Raw genomic sequence first — 24,713 nt, forward strand, 5'->3', positions numbered from 1 at the left:
CGAGCGATCTAGACAACACCTGACGAGCTCCATTTTAAATGTCCTAGAAGCAGTTGGTTTCCATGAGCATGAAGAGCCTGGTATGCTGGAGGGGGGCTGAAAAGCTGCCATAAATCAAATAAGCAACTGGGGTCTGTGTGCCCAGGAAGCGATTACCACCACGATGGGATGAGCCCTGCTGCCCTGATGGCCAAGGCAGCCCGCCCTCTCCTCCCCTCTCCTCCCCTCTCCTCCCCTCTCCTCCCCTCCCCTCCCCTCTCCTCTCCTCTCCTCTCCTCTCCTCTCTCCTCTCCTCTCCTCTCCTCTCCTCTCCTCTCCTCGGGGAAGAAATCACTTCTCAAAGTCTTCATTGCAAGTGAGGATTCGCACCTTTCCCGTTCACTTCTGCAAGCATACTTCAGCACACTTGCTCAGTTTGGCAGAGCACAGCTCCAAGCATGCTTTTGCCAAAACAGGTTAACCTATCCTTCTATCTCCTGTGTGACCTGCTGAGTAACAGCTATCACAAAGCACGCAGAGGAGGCTTTATGACCCTCGAAGAAAATAAATCAGACTAGCACGTGACATTGGTTGTCCACAGCTGCATGAATAAGGAGGCAGGGATTCCCTCCATAACTGGCTGGAAAGAAAATAATTCCTCCTAGGAATGAATTAATTTTTTTTGGAAGAATTAGATATTTTGAAAAGGCAGATTTGGAGGCAAGCTGAGTAACAGGGGATGCCCTCTGATTTTAATTTTTTTTTCCTTCTGCAGGAAAGTCCTTATTCAATGCTCTTTATAAGTGTCTTTAAAACACTGCCAAAAGTAATAGGAATACAATCAATACTAGATATGAACAGAGACACTTTTTCTGTAGCTGCAATTAGCTATTTTCAAAGAGCAGGCGATGAATAATGTATGCAAAAGGGTGGGTGGAGGGGTTACTTATTTTTTCTTTAAGCAGATTATTTTAGCATGGGTGAAAGACTACCGAGCTAAAGAATAGTGTTCAATATCACGCAATGTATAAACAGCTGTGGCTTAGCACATAATAAAAGCCATTAAGGGGCTGAGCCAAAAAATGTACCTAGCTATAAGGAGAAGAAAGAGGTAAAGTACCATGTAATGATTGCTTAGATTCACATTTGCCATTCAGCCTTTGTGCACATGAGTCCATCCTGCAGACTAAGATCTCACCTTTCTCTTCATTAGGTTTTCCTAAACTGCTTCAAATGGTGTCTTGGTGTTTTTGGAAACTTTTTTTATGCCAAGGCTGCCCGATCACTCAGTAGACATTAAGATCTAGAATATGCAGATAACAGGTGAGAACAACAGGGGTCATCCCAACATTGGCTCTGGGTGGCCCTCGGCGTGCTGTGCCTGGAGCTAAGCAGGACAACCACTTGCTTACTTCCACCTCGGAGCAAGGAGGGGTGAAGGACATCAAAAGCTTTGGCTCTGTCCTCTTCACTGCACACGCTAGCCAAGCCCATGAAGGGTAAAATAAAAATTCACCTTCATTATACTAGGAGAGGGGATTTTCCAAGCCAGGTGCTCAGGCACCTGTCCCTCTGCTGAGCCGATTTGCCACCTTGCTCCTCTGCTCCCTTCTCCTTTGCAGCACGGGTCTTTATTAAGAGACTACCTCACACCTTCTCTGCTGCACCAAACTCACGCTGACACATTTTCCTCACTTCTGGCTATGATTCAGCATCCCCCAGCTTGAGGGCTTGCTGCAGAACACAACTCTTGGTTAGAAAAGCAAAAGTCTGAGCTGGTTTTGTGGCAAAGTTTATCCTTGGCTTTACCCGCATTCAGCTCCAAGTCAATGCAGTTGACTTTGCATAAACATATTACCACAGGTCTTCAGTTACTAGATTTTTCCCCTCTGTTAATGCACAAGCAGATAAAGACAGTCTTTTACCTCATGTTCTCCTTCCTGTGAACTGTCACATACATTTCATAGACTCTCCCTTGTGGAACGGCCCCCGCTGGGATCAGCAAGCTTACTCCTGCAGAACGGAAGAGACACAAAAGATAAAATGGAAAAAAAGAGGCAAGTGGGCCTGTGAAGAGGCATGACAGGAGAGGCAGAAGATGAAGCCTGCGATCCCAGATTTTCACCCAACCTCGCCAGCAGACTCTAAATGACCTCGGGAGAAACTCGGGAGAAAGAGTATTTACTGCAACCCTGGCGTTGCAGATCCGGCAGTCAGCTGGTCTGTTCTTACTCCTCTTGTGCGTCGGCACTGAAATAGGGGAGTGGAGAAGAGGATTTTCTTCCCTTCCGTTTTATTTTATTTAAAGAGCAGACAGATGGTTAGGCTGCTGCTTACCTTGTACAATGATGGAAAAACTAACAACTCTGACTAAAACTTCCAGCAGCTGTAACGGGACATCTCTCCCTAGGCAATTCTTACTTAATTAAAATCAGGAAAGAAAGGCAGTGCAGCACTGTCCCAGGAAGCAACAAGAACTAGTTGTTTTCTGAAAGATGGCTTCTGCGACTGGGATCCTGTCTTTTAATGCACTCAGCTTCTAATTAGACTGCCAGGGAGACAAAATTGGGCTTCTTGGTATTTTGAAGTGTAGGGTGGCTCAAAATTCGGTTATCCAACCTTGAAAAAAATGTGGGCAAATATGCTCCGTGCCCTTTCCAGTGATGATTAGCTGCACACTTGATTACAAAACACTGTTCTTACATTACTGCAATTTCAGAAATGTAGCAAGTGACTCCCCAGAAAACAGAGGGTCCTGTCGTTACATGACAAACACGGCACACGAACCAGCTATTTCACTCTGCTGGACACGTCTCAGCCAGCTGTCTTTGCAGATGTGGATTGGCTGGGAATCAGTGGCAAGGATTTTAATACAGTTATTACTGCACAGCTGAAAACAAACCTACAGGCAGATTATTTACATTTATACATATGCTCGAGAGAGGCTTTATAGAAACTTTGCACGGCCCTGTCTTTCCTCTTTAGCATACATGGCTTGGTTACGCTGGTGCCCTCCCACGTGTAGGGGCTCAGTCCCATACCTGGCTTTGAAGGGGTGGGATGAGCTACGAAAGCATTTTCCATGAATGCCTTCTGACACTTGTTTCTTTTCAGGCCTGTTACAACCTCACCTGTGCATGTTCTCAGCTGTAACAGGGCAGGCGTAGCGTAAATGAAGGGCTTTGATCATATCACTAGGTGGATATACATACATCTAGAAGCAGCACGGAGGCATACACGGTAGCGGTAGACAGACTGATGTATTTTACAAAACTTATTTTAATCATTTTGAAGGGATTACAGCAATAAATAACCATCTTTTTTTCTTTACAAATTGATATTAATATATGTGAATTAAATGTGACTAATAGACTTTGCTGACAACGTACACCACCATGGCATAAGAAACCTGAGTATTAATATCTACCTTCAGCTGCTACTTAGAGAAATGTGAAATCCAGGATTGTATAGTATAATTTTTCAACATTGCTCAGCAGTCAGCACCAGATTTCTTTAAGTAGTTCAGCTTTTACTCAGGCTTTTAAATTTAATAGCTATTTTTGCCCCCTGTTCCATGGTAGCTCAGAGGGGAGGGCTACTGCTCACCAACCACTTTTTCTGCTTCCTGGGCAGTGTGAGGCTGCGTCCTGGAAGGTTCTGGGCCACCTAGGCGTTTTGCTTTCTCCATAACATCAACAAACAAGAAAAGATCCAGCAAAGGAGCAAGAGACAAGGGTAGGCACTATCTCCTTGGTCAGGGCACTCTGCTCTAAAAAGGCCTAGAGCTGACCACCAGATGTAAAGGAAGAAGGCAGAAAAGCTATGAGACCTTGAGCTATCTCATCAGGGAGTTGTGGTCTCACATGTACTGTGGTCCTACCCGGACTCAGAGCTCCAGAGAAACCAGGCAGGGAGAATCCTCATCACTGTATAGCCTGTATATCCCCCCACATCCAGTGTTTTATGCATTTGATTCGACCTCACTTCAGATGTTAATGTTGCTCTACATTAGCATGCCCAACCCACGGGAGCATGCTGAACTTCCTTTGAACGTCAACACTTCATTTAGGAAGCAAACAGCAGAATGGCTCTCCTAAAAAATCTGGCTGCAAGCGCCAAACTCTCCCAAGGCTGCCCAGGAGCTCCCTGGATGCTCTGCAACTGCCTCCCGGTGCCTGGGTGGCTTGAAGGGGGCCCGGCAGCCTGGCCTTGTACTGTATGAGAAAGACTGAGCAGCACTTTGCAATTACATCAAAAGGCACTCGCTGCTCGGTCCCCCTCTTTCCTAGTTGTAAAACAAGTCAATCATATGTATAACAAGGAAAGAAATATAGAAAAGACACACTTGGGCCTTATTTTCCTTGGGTATGTAATGTGTGCAGGAAAAAAGCCTTCCAAAAATTAGTATTCTGCTGTCCTACTTCAATACCACACAGTCTGCAATGAATTGGAAGTGGAACAACCGATTTGTTTTTTAATTAATTTGTCCTTTTTATGTGTGATGACAAGATTGAGCTTTCTGGCTTGGAGTCTCTTTTCTAGAGCTGCATGAAAGGACAAGGTCAAGGATGCTGAATCTCACTTCACACAGGGAAGCTCTGAAGCCTCGCATGTCTCAGAAAGTGGCTAAGAGCCCTGCAATATTCTGTTAAAAAGGTGGCCAGGACTTTGGGAAAGGAATACTTGAAGTACCTTGGTAGACCTGAATAGGGGGAAAAAAATCTGTTTGTTCTGAACAAAGAAAAGGCAGAGTCCCAGGAGTGACCCTGCTTTTTCCTACATAAAAGCAAGCAAAGTCCGCTTAAAAACACAAAACAACTGAGCCTTTAAGCCAACATGGCTAGCACTTACCTGAATTGGGAATTACTAGGTGACCTCCTAAAGAATTGAAGGTCCCAAACGCAGTGCACGATGGATCTGTTTGCCGAGCAAGGCTCTGGGTTTTCATGTTCAGGGTCTCATTCTCCAGCAGAGACTGGGTAATCTGTGGGGACAGCTTGGAGGAGAAGTCAGAGAGGTCATCCTGGGGAGTGACTGCGCCAGAGGTGTTATAAACCTTGATTTTCAGGTTGGGCAGCGGGTCCAGGATCGGAGAATTGGTCATTGGGATTTTATCAGAGACGTCATGTAATGCATAAACAGGACCCCTGTACATGGCTGCAGCAGAAGTGAGGTCTGGTGGTACCGCGAGGAGGTCTGCATTGGAGATGAGAAGGAAGAACAGAATTACTTCTCTATTCTGATTACTTTCTCCTGGGTAATGATTTGGATTTGCATTCTGCATTTTGCATTTCATACCAAAGGTTAAGATATGCAAAGCCTTTGCAGACTGACCTTGGTCTCCTTTCCCATGCATCTCTCCAGCAAACTCCCAGGGCTTGTATTGCCCCAGCCGCTATGGAATCTAATTGTCATACAAAATTACAGCATGTTTCTGCTCTAAGGATTTTTCACTGGGATTATTTTTCCAGGCTGCACTCAGATTTCCAGTATGACATGCTTAGCTTCAGGGCAAGATGTTTTCCATACTCAGTAGATGTAGTTTTATTAACTAATCCCCCCACTCTAAATGCTAAGTGAGAATCATTAACCGATATATCTAATTGGCCTAACAATAGCATTCCTGAAATAAAAAACAGAACAAACCCATGAAGTCATCATGCCCACAACTCCCCGCAGTGGGGGATTAGTACCTGCATCACACTTTTTGGAGATTTGTTTTAAAAGTATCCCCAGAAAAGAAAATGACACCTCTGCCAATCTTCCACATGACAACTCTCTTGTCATCTCAACTCTTACTTTGATTTATTATTTTTGCACATATATTGGAAAAAAAGAGGAACTCTGCAGCCTAAATATGGATCTGGAAAAAGCCAGCACTAACTTCAGAGTGGTTTTTTCTGGCCAATGAAGTGTGGAAATAATCAAGCTGTTATGCACCAGTGATAAAAATGCTCATTATTAAATGATGTTCCATGGCAACTTCTTCTTCTACATTGTCTATTGAAAGTACAGTACTTTCAAACTACTATTTATGCCTGTCGAGGCAGGGCACAGTAAAAAAGGCTATTAGTGAAACAAAGGGGAGGAAGATGTGATAGAATTACTGTACTGTAATATCACTCCTGTGATGAATCCTGCCTCTGTTGTTTCTGTCAGAGCTTTGCCTTTGATTTAAATTTGAGCTGGACCTGTATTTCCATAAATGTCTCTGTGTCTCACTCTCACATTCATGCTCTCTCTTCAGAAGTTAAATTCCTCTGCTTTATGCTCTTGAGCACATCTGAAAAATGCCAACGTGGGTTTTGAGCACTTGACCATCAGAAACAAATGGATATCATCTTTCTCCCTTTTATGAAGTGCCAACAAGCACCCAGCGAATATCATTCATGCAGCCCAAGAGACCACAACCTTACAGCATCTCCCTGAATTGGTCAACACGGAGTGAAATGACAACTAACCTTGCCTTGCAGCCTTGATGTTAACAGGCTGAAATCCCCCATTGAGTGCCGAGGAGTCGATAATATCTGACTCAAAGTCACGGTGGTTCTTGCGATAGACAAACAGGGCCACAACCACGGAAATAGCCAGGCACACGATCACGGCTATGACGATCCCGACGTAGAGAGCAACATCATCTGAGTCAGGAGCAGCTAGAGGGAGAGAGGCCAGGAACCTTGAAGAAATGCGCTCCTCACAGGGACTTTCAAGAAAACACATTCTTACTATTCTCGTTTCCTGCAGATATTTACTACATTTTTTATAGGTTAATTTAAAATCCATTTCCAAAGCTATATAACAGGTCTATGCCCTTTTGATGGAAATGATCTTTGATTTCTCTCTAACTTGTGTTCTGACTCTTTCCCTATCTACTTGTTCATCTGTCTAGTACCCAGGCTGTGAACTGTTAAGCATAACACAAGTTACAAACTTAGTCTCATGAAGTAAATTCATGAAATTATGAAGTTATGAAATAAAACAGTATATCGTAGTGACATAGTGTCATAATATTGGTATTCAGTGGTTCATCTGATAACAAAAAAATGTTGTGGGTTTTTAAACTTCAGAAGCCCTATTTTTTAATTAAAAAAAAAGTCAAAAACCCAAAAAGTCCATTTTCTATGGAATACCTGGACTATGAGGATGTATCTTTGATTCTGCTTTTTTTGAATCGTAATGTGTCAAGCCATTTTTCCCTTCTATCCATTTCCCTTTAAAAAAAAATAATCTAGTAAAGCAGAGAACCAAACACTGAATTCTCATCATTGGCATTAACACATCCGTATTTGGATAAAAGCCGAAGCAAGCGCAAGAAATAATGTGGTAATTTACGAAAAGGAACCCAGATTTATTAGAGCTGTCTTGTGAGAAAATGGCTATGATATTTCTACTAGCTGCTTATAACGTATCTTCGGCACTAATTCCAGGCTAATCTCTAGTGTCATTATCCACTAGACATTTTTTTCCAAAAAGCCTGAATATATGACCAAAATTTGATGTGTTTCTATACAGTGAAGAATCCCAGTTTTAGAGATAGCACAATGAAAAAAGAAAGTGCAAACCCAAATCAGACTTTTTCAGTACCCCATTTTCATTGTTTAAAACATGTGAAATAATTTTTACTTTATTTTTTTGCTCCCTGCCTTCTAGCCATTGAAGCCAGGCTGCCCTCCAGCACCGAGGTGAGAGCTGGCAGATGTTGAAAGGGACTGATCAACCTCTGTAAGCTCCTAGCTTTCAGCCCTTCAATGCACCACTCTCGAAACATCACAGTTTTTCCCTCAGCAGTTCAGGAAGCAGATCTCCAAGTTCCAGCTCAAAGACAAGTTACCCCTCCACCACATTTCTTACATTTGCTAAGGAAATTTTAATGAGAAGAGGGTTCATTCTCTCCAGTTGCTGCCTCAGAGGCAGCATCTTCTCCCATTTTCCTCGTGCATAAGGGCCGTTATCATTCTGTGTCAACCCGCTGACAGCGAAACGCTGCGACTGCTGTCAGGAAAGCAGCATGCCACTTACTCTGCCGAATACGTCCCTCTTTGCCAGTCACACAGAGCTGGCGTAACAGTAAAGCTTGACCCAAGAAACAGCATCAAATTAGCATCCAGGAACGTAAAATCAAACATTAAACTTACAAGAAAATCCATATTCATTCTGGGTTCTCTGTTCAGTTGAAATAGGATAAATGAAACCTTAAAAAGAAAGAAATTAAACAAAAATGGGAACAAAATCAAATTAATGAGGAGAACAAAAAGGGAAGCATGAAAAATGGTTTAATTAAAAAAAAAGAAGGAAAAGAAACGGATGGCACTTTAAAATTCTGATACAGCACAGAATTATGATTTTGCATCCCCTGTCTCCTCCAGAGCCTTACTAAGAATTAATAAGCAGGCAGATTGAATTTCTATGCCAAAATCGGTCTCGAGTCACTAACTTTGGAGTGCTTAAAGTCTTTCTTTTATTGAGCATAAACTCTAATGGATCTAATTTATTTCAGACATCAAGGGTCATTAGCATATGGAAAGTCTTTTTTCCCTATCCCTGCCATATGCTTTAATTCCCAGGACATGTTCGGTGAGGCTCTAAACAGTTTTTTTATTTAATTATAGTAGCTTGCTGTTGATCTAATAAAGCTAAAGGAGACCTGTCGTCACTGGTCAGAGGTTAAATACCCATTCGCTGAGCAGAGTCCATGCACAAAGCCCTCTCTCTGTATTTCCCTGGAATTATTTTATCCTGTCTTTAATACATGTTCAATAGGAATTCCTCAGGGAGCAAAGAATTTGTCAGCAAACGGGAAACTAAGTGGCTTCTCTTCGAAATTATTACAAAATCAATAAGGTCCCTGGGGTCACAACATTATTTATTTGAAATCTTTGCAAGCACCGTATATCGACAAAGTCGTAACACAATTTACAGCTGTATTTCGGAACGGATAAATAAGAGAGATTGTTTCCTTTGTCTTTTCTTTCTGCAGCTCCTCCAGCACGGCACGCTGGAGCTGCTCAGTTCGCACACGAGTCCTATGAACTCCCTAAGCACCTCCCAGCTGCTTTCCATCCATACGGGAAACGAGTGAAATGCTGCAAGTCCCACCCTGCTGGAAAGGTAAATGACAAATCCAAAGTAAGCGGGAGAGTCGCTGTCAGGGATGGGATTAGAGTCGGTGTAAGACAGAAGGTACCTCTCCTCCATCACCTTCCCTCCAGTGCTTTTGAAGGAATTTCACCCCCTCTCCTTGGATCACACTGCGAGGAGCTCGCACAGCCGGGGACTCCCCGCAGGTGGAACGAAACTGGAAAATGCACTCCTGGCGCGTGCCTAATGCACAGGACCACACTGCAGACAGACTGGAGTAATAATCCCCAGCTCCCAGAAATGCTGAGTTTGGGTGCTTGGCATCTGTTGTGCTTTACATAGATCTTCCTGCCTGGCTGCATTGCTTGCTAATGAAGATACAGTCCATCCCAATCGCAGGTATAGACATACCTCCCTCCGAAGTTTCCAGACTAACTATCGTGTAAATGCTACCTTAACTGAAATACCAGATGTACCGACTTCGCACGGCATGGTTTTGGTAGCGGAGGAGCTACAGACGTGAGAAGATGTGGAAGCTTCCCCTTTGTCCAATAAAGCCAATGCCAGCCGAGCCCATCAGCAACGGTGGTAGCGCCTCTGGGATAACATAGTTAAGAAGGGGGAAAAAAACTGCACAAGTGCAGCCAGAGAGAGGAGTGAGAATACGTGAGAGGAACAACTCTGCAGACACCCAGGTCGGTGAAGAAGGAGGGGGAGGAGGTGCTCCAGGCGTCGGAGCAAAGACTCCCCTGCAGCCCATGGTGAAGACCATGGTGAGGCAGGCTGTCCCCCTGCAGCCCATGGAGGTCCATGGTGGAGCAGATATCCATCTGCAGCCCGTGGAGGACCCCACGCTGGAGCAGATGGATGTCCGAAGGAGGCTGTGACCCCATGGGAAGCCCACACTGTGGACTCATGGAGAGAGGAGCTCACGCCGGAGCAGATTTGCTGGTAGGACCTGTGACCCCGTGGAGGACCCATGTGGAGCAGTCTGTTCCTGAAGGACTGCACCCCGTAGAAGGGACCCACATTGGAGCAGTTTGTGAAGAACTGCAGCCCATGGGAAGGACTCATGGTGGAGAAGTTCATGGAGGACTGTCTCTTGTGGGAAGGACCCCTCGCTGGGGCAGGGGAAGAGTGTGAGGAGTCCTTCCCCTGAGGCGGAAGGAGCGACAGAGACAAGCTGTGATGAACTGACCGCAACCCCCATTCCCCGTCCCCCTGCGCCGCTCGGGGGGAGGAGGTAGAGAATTCGGGAGTGAAGTGGAGCCCGGGAAGAAGGGAGGGGTGGGGGGAAGGTGTTTTAAGATTTGTTTTTATTTCTCATTACCCTACTCTGATTTGATTGGTAATAAATTAAGTTAATTTCCCCAAGTTGAGTCTGTTTTGCCTGTGACAGTAATTGGTGAGTGATCTCTCCCTGCCCTTATCTCCCATGATAGGCCCATGAGCCTTTTGTTGTATTTTCTCTCCCCTGTCCAGCTGAAGACGGGAGTGACAGAGAGGCTTTGGTGGGCACCTGGCATCCAGCCAAGGTCAACCCACCACACCAGTGCAAGAAGAGCTGCTTTTTGATGATGATGTTTTTTCTGAGGCATCATGGGACAGACTGTATTGCCTGTAATATCTATTTAAAACTTTATTTCACAGCAATGAAGCCAGCCTTATAATTGCTTTTAGAAATATTATGTTCTTACATTCATTTATTTGGTTCTTTGAGGCAAGTTCACCTATCTATACTCTCAACACACATACTCAATCTTTCATAATAACTGCTTCCTACTTCTACTAGTGTACTCCAGGTATTGGCCATAAAAAGTCAGGCGAGTAACTTCAGAGGGCTTGAGTGAGTGCTCAGCAAGTCTGGGCATGAATTTACAATACCCTAGTTACTCCCCACTTACTCCCCAGATGAATGCTGAGGCCCATATTTAGTCAACCTCAATTTCAGCTATAGCCTAATGCCCAATATTTCCTTTGGCAAGATGTCTCTGGAGACCGAGGCAGCCAGCAGGAAATACAAGGCACAAGGACAAGGTGGAATTTAAGCTGGCTGCATCTCCGAATGCCTTTTTGCCTCGTACTCAAATCCACTGGGAAAGCTGAGGACGTCTCTCTGCACTTCGTGTGCCCCAGCACGTTCTTGGGGGAGCCAGCATGGGGCAGTATGCGTCCCCCGGCTCTGCAGCACCCACAGAGCTCGAGCTCACCCGTGCAGCGCCGGAAAGGCTATTCCTCCCTCCTTAGGTTGCACTTCAGCTGGCAAGTTTTGCATTCAAGGTTGTACGTCATTCCTGCCACATCTGAAGTGATCTAGCAACTGCCACTCAACGGGTGCAAAGGACTGGATTAGCTGTGATATGACTAAAAGCATTCTCTCCTCCTGGGAAAATGGAAATCCAAATTCGATTCTTTTCAGCAAAGTAAACAGGTGTGGTCCTCAAATACTCTAAAAGAAATTTACCTCATTGCAACCTCTTCATAGACCCCATTTGTCAGAAATACTTATTTCCATCTTACAAGTTTGCATAGATTCTCTTACTGATAGCTATGGAGAGCATCCTTGCAGCTACATAACAGCGACACCAATTTCTTCAATAGCAATGTTTTGTGTATGTATTCAAAGGCACATCTATTAAAACGGGAGGATGAGGCGAGGATACTGCTTGCTGCTTCCATTAGTCTCGCAAACCAACACCCTTAGTAAAGTGAGCTTGACTTTTTTCTCTTGTGTGTGCTGCGAACTGAACCAAGCACCCAACTCCAGCCAACTGTTTCTGTGCAAACATAGCCTGGCTTGCACAAGTGTCTGCGAAGACACATTTTCAGCCTTAAAAACATGTGTTTTTTACGTAGAAGGAAGGCATGGCTGAGGTGGAAGAGTTAAGGGCTGCTGAGTGAGATGCCATGCGTCTGAGTCATGGGCATGCCAATTTTTTGCTGAGGGCCAAGAGTCACAGCAGACCAGCCTGGCTGTAGATGGATAGGTGGCCACTCGTGCTGGGAGTAAAGTCCTTGCTGAGGTGACTGCAAGCTATGCTGCGGTGGTCATACAACCCTGTTTGCTCGCAGTATGTGGGCTGGCTTCCCTGGCTGAAGCTGGCAGAGACCTTACCTTGGGTTGACTTTCAGCATCCCAGCCAAGCTGGCAACCCCAGCCGTCCGCTGGTCAAACGCCAGCTCCATTTGCAGTTGCAAATTAAGCACATTTGTCAGAGATCACTCAAACACGGCAACTACAAATGCTTTCTGCCATTTGGGCAGAACTTTTTAGGATAAAACTACTTTTAAACACTCCTTTGTCATGAAAGCACTCTTCCAAAAGGGAGCGGGCGTTGCAGTGGCAGCAGTAGGGGGAAGGCTTGCAGCCATGCGCTGGTGGTGGTGGCTGGGCAGGAGGTAGGGTTATCGCCATGCTCCCAGCACAAGAGCACAGGTATTGCTTTAGACAGTTGGCTTTCACACTGGTCCCTCTGACTACACCTTCAAACAATGAGAAAGGACATTTTCATCAGATAATGATGCAAACCTGCTGGGATTAGTAACTGAAATAATGAAGAATGACTTCCCTTCTCTCTTCAAAGAAACTGCAGTGAAAAGAGATCTTTTTCTTGCGAGTTTTTTTTTTCCTCCTTGTATCAACAGTGCTGCTTGGCAAGTACCTGAGGGACTTCTACCAGGATCATCAAAATTTTTAACGAGGGTGAATGTAGAAAGGTGTCGGTGGGTTTGACTCTGGGAAGGCTGCTGAGGCTGCTGACTCACACTCGGAGCAGCTGGTTTCACAGTGAGCTACTTGCTTTGAGAAAAGTAATTTAAGCTTCTTCCTACAGCTTGTTGGGAAATGTACATTTTCAAAGGGGCTTTTGATGTTTTGTTGTGTAATTTACTGCTGGATGAGTAAAATAGTAATAATCATACTTTATACTTGCGTAGTCCTTTCTGTTTGAGGTTTTCAGAGGCTTACCAAAAGTGGGTATTTATTTCCCTCATCTTACAAGTATCTCACCCTATGTCATACCTGGAGAATCAGTGGGAGGCTTGGGTTAACGCACAGAAATTGCACCACTGTAATTGCACGGTAAAAGGATTCACTAAAAAGCCTTTAATTAAGTTGATGTTTCTCCATGCATTCTAGTTTATATTCCACTTTAGGCTTGTAAATATATTTTTTGTCCCTGTGGAAGTGCTTCTATTAAGTGTTAAAGGTGGGCGCTTTCTGACTAATATAATTATACTGGCACAAATCCTTTGTACAAATGGAGATGTATCATTATAAAGGTGCATTACGTAGGCATTGCCTATTCTCTTTCTATAAAGCACGTGAAAAGCAATTTAAGCACCTTTATAATGATGTAACACACTGGGAAAAGTGAAGAAGGGTGAATATGTCAGACTGTACTGAAAAGATAAACCAGTCCAACATTGGTATGTAGAAAAGACTTCAGCAGGATTTTTATTAATTTAGTTTAACTGAATTTCAGCATCAGTCGCACTTGCACTGATTTGGGGAATTGTGTCCATTTAACTAAATAGATTTTGAAGCTCATTTAATTAGTTTGGTGCAGTTAGTGAAAGCAGATGATCCTCAAACACCTGAGCATTCTGGTCCCACATGCTTTGCTCTGACCTTCTGGAAACACATTTGTGCCAGAGGCCACAGGAGACTCAGCGGCGGGGCTCTGTGGCTGAACGGCCTTCAGCGTATCTGCGTGTGTGGGATCATCTGCCGTAGGGGGCTAGCTATGACAAACAGACAGGCTGACCCTTTTTACAGCATGAATTCATCTGCTGCAATTCGCTTTGGGAAGAGTAGACAAACTTTCTGCCAAGTTGGGGGAAAATGAAGCATTTGGGAATGGAGAATCTCGGACCTATGAAAGATAATTGTGCAGAGATTATGGCACTGACTCCCTTGAGACTGAAATTGAAACAGAGTGTCACCAAATAATCACCAAAATAACTTTTCTAAGCTCTCTTTTTTTTGCTGGGGAAGAATCTACCCCTCAGCGTATTCATGGGCATATATACACACACATGGTGCTCAGACTGGGAACTCAGTATCACGACCATGGGCATCCTGAAATCCTGTGTTTGATTTTACCTAGAAAGCCCTGGGAATATAATGCCTTGCCCTGCGAACTGGCATATTTTCAAGACAGCTTTTATCCCTGTGGTATAAAACACTAGGTCACAGCTTCATGCACAGGGAACTTTGTAACTGGCTTCCCTTTTTGGTCCTTGATAGATTTTGCTAGCTTTCTAGTCATGCTGAATTTGTATTAATGGATATCAATTTTAGAGTGAATTGATCAGATTATGAAAATATTTCGCTCTGTTGCTTGCAGAAAATAAAATATTCACGTAAGAGAGAAAGAGAAATTCCCAGTTTTCCATTTGTATTTTCCCCAGCTACTTTGTCTCTTCCCAGCAAGTAACTAGGTAAGATGGTGGGGTAGCTGAAGGTGGTCTTTCTGGGCACTTATTTACTAGGGCTTATACAGTTTGGGTCATATTTACAAAAATATTTACAATTATCCTGCACAGAAATTGCTTTATACCATTAGCTTCTGAGATCACAGTTAATGATACATATTTTGAGACTGTATCAAGGTCAGTGAGAGTTGGAGACATGCACTTTCATTTAATAAAGTGAAGATTGCATAAAGCACGCCATAACTGCTTGTTTGTTTAATGCATCATATTTTGATCTGGCACCGCTTGCTTCTAATCTATAAACGCTCTTTACCTTACCCTCTATGGAGCAGTTTCAAAAGGAGCTAAGGTCACGTAATTACGTGGCTCTTTTGAAAACCTAGCCACATGACATGTCTCAATAACATCCTGTGGCAATAAACTCAACAGGTTGAGCATAATATATTGTAACAGCACTTTTCCCCCCTTTGGCTCCAAAGTCAATGCCCTTAAATTGCCTACAAGAAAAGAAGAGGGCACTCATTCAACTGCTGCCTTTCTTCCTCTACTTTGATGGTTTTATCCGGTGTAGCGACACTGATGTAGGAATAAGCTCTTGCTGGCAACAGGCTCTGAACCACAGAGCTACGATCGACAGATGAATAGAATAATTCTCACATGTAGATGCCTAAAATATGAAGGAAGCAGTTCTTAGATGATTTAAAGTGGGTATGTGGTGCATACATTGCAAAATGAGAGTTTACTGGAACAACCTTGGTTTCTCTGTGATACATACACGTCAGATGAGTTCCAGTATTTAATAACCCAAAGTCAGCAAGCTGGTCATTTCTCCCACACCAGTCCTAAACAACATGCATCCAATTGCTCTGTTCTTAATTCCCATGATGAGGTCTTTTTTTCAGCATTAATTCAGTTATCTGCCTCTTTCCTCAGCTCCAGTGGCTCAGAATTTTCTTTAAAATCTTTGGATTTGGCTGAAATTTTCTATAATCAGCCTCAGTCTCAGAAATTATCCTGAAAAGTTTGAGTCAAATCATGTTTTTTTGGTTTTGTTGATTTCTTAGTTCAGTGGATCTCAATACGTACAAAAATAGTATATACTGCTGTTTCCAAATTCCAGGTTCTGGAAATTCAGCTTCTTTCCCTTTTCTGTAAAATGCCATTCTCAATAAAAAGACAGCCTAAATTCAAATTTTGTAAAACTCTGCACTCCTCAGAAGAGACATCCAGCAACTCTAAATTCTGAATTCCATTACAAAGAGACATTTTTGAGACAAAGAGGAAAAAAGGCACATGCCCCTGCAGCGTTTGCAGTGCCGTGATGGTAGCAGTGACCTAGCATTACTAGTCCTGTTTCTATCTTATGCCTCCTTTTGCCTTACCTAGTTCACCATTACCTCTCAGCAATCCTACAGCTATCACCAGCTTGCTGAATTTCTTCATTATTTTTAAAGGAAATTCTAGATGATCGATACAGTGTGCAAAGGCTCAAAGCTTTCAAAAGAAACTTTCAAAAGAGACTTTCAAGAGCTTTCAAAATGTTAACTCAGATGCATTGCAATGCTATAGGCTTCCATTTAGTCCCTATGATGGACAAGCAGTCACATATTCTCACGTTAGGAGAAGGAATTTAGGAGGCTTAATTTGACATCCTGGAGTTTTGAATCGCTCTGTGCAGGTCCCACCATCCAGAGACTGCGACTGCACAAAATTCCAGTATTTCCTTTTCTACAAGGGGGCAGACTTAACGGCACAAGAGCAACCTTAGAGTAAACCCCGTATTCTGACTGTTTAGTAAGGCTTCATGTTCACTTAACATGTTGCTAATGCAGATTTACCATAGGAGAAATATTAACAATAATCTTTGAATTGTAATTGCTGTTCATTGTTTCTCTCCCCTGGAACTCTAGCACATAAAGAAGATGATGTGATATCTTATACCTGGTTAAAAATTAAAAAAACCCAACAACAAACAAAGTCCCTGGAGCTGCAAAAAACTCTCAGACAGAACGTGCCCTGCTTCTTCCTATATTTGCTATTCTAAAGAAAGACCTTCATGTCTGCAGTAATGATGCTGAAGGTCAGATATGATATCAGGCATCCCAGAGATAATGCACAGTAATTTATTTTCCTTCTAAAGGACTAATTATTGGCATGTTCAAGGTGGGCAAATAAACAGGGAGCTTGAGGTTTTGTGACTGATTATTTACTCGGGTATTATCTCAGATCTTTCCTGAGCAGTTAGGTTAAATGGGGAGTCTCTCTTGTTCTGTCCTTGAACAGGAGTTTATGATATTCTATAATTAAGACTGCAACTATGTTTTCATTTTAAATTAGATTCCTGACATTTTGTTAACATTGTTACAAAGATCCTGCCTGAGTTTAAACATGCATGTCATCTATATGGGGGTGGGGGAAGATGGAAGAGTAGGATAACTTGTTGCTAAAATTTGATATGGATTAGAATAGGCAATTTTGACATTATGCAATCTTTTACAGTTAAGGACTTTGACCTTTTGGCTCAATCTTATGTCAGTCTTTAGTATCTTAGAAGCACAGAACCTTAACATTGGGTTTGTTATGCATGTTTGACAGCAAAACTAAACACATGTCTAGCATTGCAATTTGCTAGATTGTGTATTTGCAAATTCCACGTTTGCAATGACTGAATGTTAAATAGACTTCCTGGGGTTTGCTTTGTTTTGCTATTGCAGTGGGACGAGAGGAAACGGGTTACAGGGAGAGCTGAAATAAGGACAAGGGGCAGCACTGAAGAGGGGACACATGGCAGAAAACAAGATGAAGGAAGGGACAGCTGGGAGGCGATCTAGAAGGAGGATCGAAACTGTTAGGACTGCTGGGAAAAAGGCTTGTGGAAAGCATGAGCTATTCACACGGACGTTCACTGACACGTATCGAAATCTTTGGCAGGTCTATAAGCTCACAGGTAAGGTAACTTGTATTATCTCGCTTTCTGGCCTGTAACCTCAAAAATCCCCGAGACTCCAGAATCGGTTGATCAGCTCAGTGTTTATTTCCCAAACTACAGCAACTTCCTTCCCCAATACGAGTTTTCATTTAAGGATGCCGCCAATGTTTTTGTTAGTCCTTTATGTAGAACACGGATTTAGAAATAGAGAGCGCTGAGTTTTACTCTTGATCCTGTCACTAATGAGCCTTGGGCTGCTCATGTAATACCACTCTGTCTGACACCCTGCCAGGAAAGCGAAAATCACGAAATATACCCACCTCTGTACATGGTAAGGAAAATATAAACACTCATTATTGTAACTGTACGGTTGGTGTTTTTTCCACAATGAAGGTAATGTATCAGTTAGACATTATTATAAGCTTGCATTTTTCTTTCATCCAAGTAGCTTTTTTTTTAATATGCAGAGGAATAAGGGAAGAATGAAAGAAAAACCCAAAGGAATTAAGAAGAATGAAAATCATAGACGGACAAGGTTGGGGTTTTTCTCCTCTCTGCATGGCTAAAATATTTTTGAATTACTTGAGATTTTTCAAAACAGCCTAGAGATCTTAGAGCACGTGCCTTTCATTAAAATTAATGTGGAGGTGGCTTTTTCTGAACTGATGGGTAAGACACAGCAATTTCAGTGTCCTGGGTTCTGCTTGTGGCTCTGCACTTCTGTTTTCTCTCAATGCTTTTGTCTGCTCCGAGCAGTAGGTTTTCTCGGCAAGAGCTCTCCGGTGCAGAGGGCCCACCAGAGTGTGGACGCTTCTCAGCTGGGGATTTTTCCTGTCGCTACAATAAAAATAAAGATGAGTCATAACTCTGAGATGTGTGCATAAACTCCCTTGGCTGCTGCATCATCACATAGTAGTTGGGTTAGAAACAGAATAACGCATCACATCAAATAACAGTATGACAGGAAACTTCCTCTAGGAACAGATGAGATGCGTTCTTCAAATGAATGAACACCTCCCTGCAAGGGCTCAGTGAAACAGGCCAGGTGGCTAAATCATTATGCTGACAGACTGAACGTATTAGAAGTTCTCTCTTGACCCACATGCTCTTAATAAAAGGTTTTATTTCATTCCTCCACACACACACACGGGCTTCTGTTGCAGTCTCCCTTGAGGGAGCTTTGCTTACCTCGTGGAGTCTGGAAAACATTCCCCTGCTCTTTGCACGCTAATCTGCTCTGGAGGACCAGAGGTCCTCATCAAACTGCTCTGCCCTCTAATTCTTCCCTGAATGCCAGCTTTCAAAACAAGCCAAAAAGGGAAATGAATGCTTGTTCCATTGGCATGTTACATTAAACAAGCAGGGCATGTGCAGAATATATATGTTTTGGGAAGAAAGAGGTGTTAGTATCAGGTTAATCTTGCTTTCTACTCGAGATCTGTATATAAACAGGCACGAGACTGGAAAAGGACAGCAGTTAACCATTTCGTGCATAAGCATGACAAACTGCATCTTTTTCACTCACTTAGGCACTATCATTGTAAGAGGGAATCTTATGAACTTCATACTGCCTTTCAGACGAGGATTTCAAAGCACTCGGCAAATACAGATTTGCCGTCACCATTTCACATCAATTCACTCTCGACTAGAAGGCAGCCTTTTTTTAACAAGAAATGGAATTACTAGTCTGATAATAACATCTTCACCATGGAGTAGGTGCCTTTTTCTCAAGTGGTGTATCTGCTATTTGATTCCAAGTACTTAAGCTACATGCAGAGAGAGAACCAAAGTGACCCGAGAGCTAGTCTAGAGCGTTGTCTGTAACGACGGGTGAAGATGTTTTGAATATTTTCTTCCATTCTTTAAGTGATAGTAGCACGTCTCAGTCTTTTCGGATTTATTTAAATCCAAAACAACAAAGGAAAAGTCCACACTGGATCTGATGACACTTGGCAATAATTCACAAATGGACATTTCCTTTTGGCCCTATTCAGTGACGGATTTGTATTCCATATTGTAAGACTGTATAAAGTGAACAGTTTTCACTACACAGCAACAGTACTATTTATGTAACTATATAATCCATAGTCCTCAAGTGACAACATGTGCTTCAGTATTACCTTGCTGCTGTAAGATAGCTAGCGCTGTGTTTTGGAAAAAAATTGAAAGCACAACTTAGCGAGCCTTTTGTGAAAAGCCACGGTGGTCTACTAAAGCTGAGAGTGAGCTGAAGAAGGGGCACTGGTTGTCTCCCTCTGACCGTGCTAGTGCCAACCCTGCGCATCACAGGCACGATTTCAGAAAAGACCAACAGCTTTACCAGCAAGCACAGGCACCAACCTCACGCCTACGGACTTTCTGTACTTATTTATTCAAGAGGAGAATACAGGGAGAATACAGATCTGAACACTGTCACTTCAGATCCTCAAGAGAAAGGACACAGGTGACATGCTCTGTGCATGACAACTGCACGTCACAACTCATGTAATAAGCCTTCAACATAACCATGCAACACAGCTAACTCTCTTCATAGGCTGTCCCCCTCTTCCTGATTACCAGCAGCATTTTACACATAATGCAAAGCAGCATTTGGCCTGCCGGGGACTTTTAGCATCTGTTTGGTACCACACACACGATCTCACAGTCATTCCAGAGTGGGCCCAGTGAAACACCTCCCCTCATACTTTGCTTTAAACATAGTTGTGATCTAGTGAAGGAAACTACTTGTGCTGAAGTTTGAGCTGGCAGTGGAGTGCTTTGCTTTCTTAGTCCCCACGCAGAACGCCCACCAAAGTCATTAGGTGGGATGAGCAGAGGGCTAATTGCAGTGTTTCAGTTTATAGCCATCCCCTGTGAGATGCAGTGCGTGCCTTTAAAGGTGTTGTTCCTTGCACTGAAGTATTTACCACAGTATTCATACTTCAAATGGGAAATAATGCAACTACGGAGGCAATAATGCAACTAGTGTGGGTGGTAGCCAGCCAATTCTTCTTACACCTACAGCATCTTTTGTCCCAGAAGATCGTATTAATGCTATTATGAGAATTACAAAATTGTTATAATGGGACCTGCTAGGCAATATTGTGTATTTGGAAACTTAAAATAGTAATGACCGCCCTAAATTTTCACTACAGCTCCTTTTCTTCTTCAATTCAGCCTGCTGCCTCTCTGCAGGCTCCCTAGTTTAATGACTACTCATCCTTTCATGTTAACAGAAAAATACTAACTACTAGATAAGGGAGTGTATGTGTGTACTAGCAAGATCATTAGTCTGAATAAATGTGACAGCAGAGTTGCACAAGAAATGCCACAGTTAGTGGTAAGCACAAACTACAGCTTTGGGTGTAAAATACTGTAATTACAAGGGATGGAGAAAGCTCCACAGTTTTTATCCCCACGGAAATCGATAGTGGTGCAGACTGCTGCTCTTTGCTGGAGCACGGGCAGTCTGATGAAAGAGTTTATTGATTTATCCAGCTGATGCTACTGTAGTGAATAATAGACTGGAAGAGAAAGGGCTTGTAAATTAGACTCATTCAATCCAACATTTTCCAGGATCCCTTTTATGTACAGCTATATAGAGATATATATTTACAAGTGGGTTTTTGTCAAAGCAACAGCCTAGTGACTCCTGGTAAGGCGGTCTGTCTACAGTCTGTCAACTACACTCATGGTGCTAAAGTCAACCTTCAAGCTCTCACTAAAGACTGTCACTAAGAAGGAAGCACCAGGGCACCTAGGAGCAGGATTTGGCTATGGTGTAGGTAAGCAGCTGGCCAACACATCTCCTGGAGGGCTATGGCCACAGAGGAAAGGTGGCCGTGGCGAACCCCATGCCATCCGTGCCACAACAGACTCACTGGCATGAAGGTGTTGGAAAAGTCTGCTGTGGATCCCAGGTCCCCAGGCTAGAAGAAATGTCAACCCCAAGCCAGTCCCCACCAGCCTCAAATAACGTGGAAAGCAGCATGGTGTTTTAGGAACGAAAGGAGTCCTGTGTTTCTCCTTAGCTCATCAGGCAGATATGCTATGAATCTAGATCCACACCGGCAAAAATGTAAGTGTTCAGATTGTTTTTGCATAAACTGAGAAGGAGAAAGAAAGAAAAAGAGAGAGAGACAGAGCGATCAGCAGGCACACTGCCACCAAGTATGGCTAATCAATCTTCTCAGCAGTGATGGATCAGGGAGCAGGACTGTAAGTTTTACAGGTATATGAAACCCCGTGAGTATAAAGACACCATTAAAACACTGCCATTAAATTCCAACACTGAAGGATGATCACAGCCCCTAGAGCCAAGCAGGTCAATATGTGACTGTATATTTTTCATTACCATTTTTTATATACATATATATGAAGCAGAATAGGATTCACAACAGCCTCACCCTCTCTCCTGCTGAAGACCTCTGCTTTATACTCAGCATCCACTTTCACAAATAAAATGCAATATACCATCAACAGATAAATGAGATCCCCAGGGCTTTTATTCTGCCGTACCATTTTATCTACTTTTCCACAAGATTTCTGCTTAAATGGCTCTCTTTATGCACACACACAAAGATGACATACACCTGTCTAAATATAATCTGATAGTGAAGAGCTCTTCTGTATCTGTTCTTCCTAATTTACCATAATGACTTATTCAGACCGCTGGAGCTAGGGGTACGTTAGCTTCCCCACTGTAGAAGTCACCAAGGTGTTATAGAGTAAGGTGTGGCTGGATTTTTTTTTTTTTCTATCTTTATAAAAGAAAAAGTGAGGAGCTCTGAATCGCACCCTTCTGTCTTCCCCATAAAAGCAAACGTTTTGAGGTATTACAGCTTTATAAGCTGCTGACGTTGACTAATAGTTTTTAAAGTGATGAAAGTGCGCAAGCCACGCTGAAGAAGACTTTTTTGTAAATCTGGGAAACCTCAGAGCAAATGGCCATGCTGTGCCATAGGGTAGCTCAGAGATCACTGCCAGCACAGTAGCCACCCATATGGCACTTATTCAAGAAGCAGACCTATTTATTATCTAGTAGTGTCATTTTTCTGTCATTGTGACTATTTCAGTCAAAAGTAACCTGTCTCAGAGAATAAAAATTCCTGACTCCTTTTTCATGAGAGAACTCAAAGCATTTTATGATCTGGACACATAGATACCAGATAGTTACAGCCACAACTCTTTGGGCAATGGAGAGCTGAGGCTCAACAGAGTAGTACTGCAGAGAGACAGGATGAAGGAACAGGAGAGAGGTGTATGTGAGGATTTTGGCTCAGATTATTGTGCTAACAAAATGTGAAAGGAAGTTTCAATGCACCAGCAGAACAGAGACGACCTCTTTTTTGAGAAGAGATGAGGTGCAGAGAACACTAATTGGTTGTCAGCATATGTCAGAATCATACTAAAAGCCTACTTTCTTTTACTTCTCACTCTTATTAGTCACAAAAGCACCATGGCTTGAATAGGTGCAGGCAGAATAGACTTCGGTGCTACAGCTGATCTTCATGAGGCTGCAGCATGCTGATAACCATAGATGAAGTTTGCATAGGCACTGCATAGATACAGGGTACCTCTTTCTACTACCCCAAATTCAAAAAGGGGCATAACTATTCTATGTAGAAACACATGCACCCACCATTCCTGACAGTAAGAAGCCACAAGCTGAACTGCTTTGCCAAGTTTACTCTTTTGAAAATGCTGGCTTTGCCCTAAACCCTCTACTTTTCATTTGCACTGCCATAAGAGTCACTGCCAAGCTTCCCTGGACAGATGCTGAGCTGGTATTAGAGAGAAGGGCTGTTTGGTGGGGAGGGCAGAGCGGAGGGGGCTGTGTTATGAGACTTTCTAATTCTTCACTGCTCAACTTCATAAACCACAGACAGCATTACATTCATCTTCAGGGAAGAAGAGCGGGGTCTCCATACTGGTGAGAACTGGGTTAACTCATTTCTCCATCCTACAAATGATTCTGTGACTTTAGGTCATTGATGCTGATCTGCAGCTATTGCAGGTTTTTCTGCAGCCACATACATCTCAGACCCCGGAGGCGTCACAGCGGCACTTACCCTGCATGCAGAGCCCGTCGGTACAGTTCTTGGACTGCAGCACCAGCCCCTCGCAGTCCTTACCCCCGTTCTTCGGCGCCGGGGCCGTGCACTCCCTCCGGCGCCAGTGGGTGCACTCCGTGCCGCAGGTGGACCACTTGCTCCAGGACGTCCACTTGCCGTCCACTGAGACAAGGAAAGGACATGACTTGTTAGGGGGTACATAAAAGTGAGACCAAGCGAGAGTGACGCATGTCTCGGCACAAGCCAGCCTGCAACTCCCGGCCATTCCCAGCAAGGCAGAAGGATCGTCAGTCTGCTCTTCTTAAAGTCCTATTTCTGGTCTGTAAATGCACATTCACTCTCCCTCTCCTTTCTCTCTGCCCCAGCCCCATTTCTGCTCTTTCCTCCCCTTTTATATAAACTTGTCAGCAGTTTATCTGTGCTCAAAGCGTACAAGAAAATGAACAAGTCAGCAATCTGTGATTTTTTTTTTTCATTTTTTAACACAGAGGTTAAAGTTAAACTTGGCCAGAAATTCTTCTTTAGTAGGAAGATATTTAATGTTAAATATTTTCTATTAAAAGAAATATCTAGAGGCACCGATCTAGTTCACATGAGCAGAATCAGGGATTTGTTTAGCGCCTTTCAAAATCCCGCAAATTATTTTCCAAAGCACTAAATTGAACAGCCAAAGAACAAACTATGAAATTTTTCCAGAGACACAGCCTGAGCCAGGAGTCTGTCACTTGAAATAGTGACCTGGGATGAAATTTCAGCTTTTAAGTTTCACCTACCACTAAGACCTGGAGTTGGATGCCCAAGCTTCATAAGCTTCACAACCCTGCTGCCATCGATTTGAGCGGGACTGCAGAGGTAGGAAACCACTGGACAATAGGACAGATGGCAGGACTGTTGTCACAGAAAAGCCACCAACTACCTTGCGTGTCCTGAAGCAATTTTGTATTTTTCAGAAGTTTACATTTAAATACCTTTTAAAGGCATGCATGCACATCTCTTTCCAGTATAAATGTCTTTGTATTTGAAGTCAGGTAAACACGTGCCTCAAATTTAACATCCACACCCCAGATGCTCCACTTGCTGTGACAGCTGGACTGAACAGACATTGCAAATATATTTACATCACAGTTGCTTTCTATATTCAAATTCCAGTCCTTTTCCAGAGCTTTCAACCTTTATCTCCTACAGTTTGAAGCTCTGAATGTCCCTCAAATCCCCTGAATTACAAAGGCTGAGACACC

The 24,713-nt window shown here is 43.2% G+C and overlaps 1 protein-coding gene across 2 annotated transcripts in view; it reads right to left on the reverse strand.

Moving 5' to 3' along the window:
• The window catches only part of UNC5C (unc-5 netrin receptor C), a 268,008-nt gene that overhangs the window by 24,662 nt on the left and 218,633 nt on the right, over positions 1-24,713 (reverse strand). Inside the window, exons 7-11 of one of the 2 annotated variants that reach the window (XM_075149587.1) lie at positions 23,473-23,637; positions 8,115-8,171; positions 6,441-6,632; positions 4,831-5,175; positions 1,905-1,992 (exon numbers count right to left, since the gene is read on the reverse strand). In XM_075149587.1, coding sequence (XP_075005688.1) covers positions 1,905-1,992; positions 4,831-5,175; positions 6,441-6,632; positions 8,115-8,171; positions 23,473-23,637 — 847 coding nt within the window. The remainder of the gene's footprint in view (positions 1-1,904; positions 1,993-4,830; positions 5,176-6,440; positions 6,633-8,114; positions 8,172-23,472; positions 23,638-24,713) is intronic. The other variant, XM_075149588.1, reaches the window with a different exon arrangement.

This window comes from Calonectris borealis, chromosome 4 (genome assembly GCF_964195595.1).
Source record: "Calonectris borealis chromosome 4, bCalBor7.hap1.2, whole genome shotgun sequence".
In the NCBI taxonomy this organism is placed as follows: domain Eukaryota; kingdom Metazoa; phylum Chordata; class Aves; order Procellariiformes; family Procellariidae; genus Calonectris; species Calonectris borealis.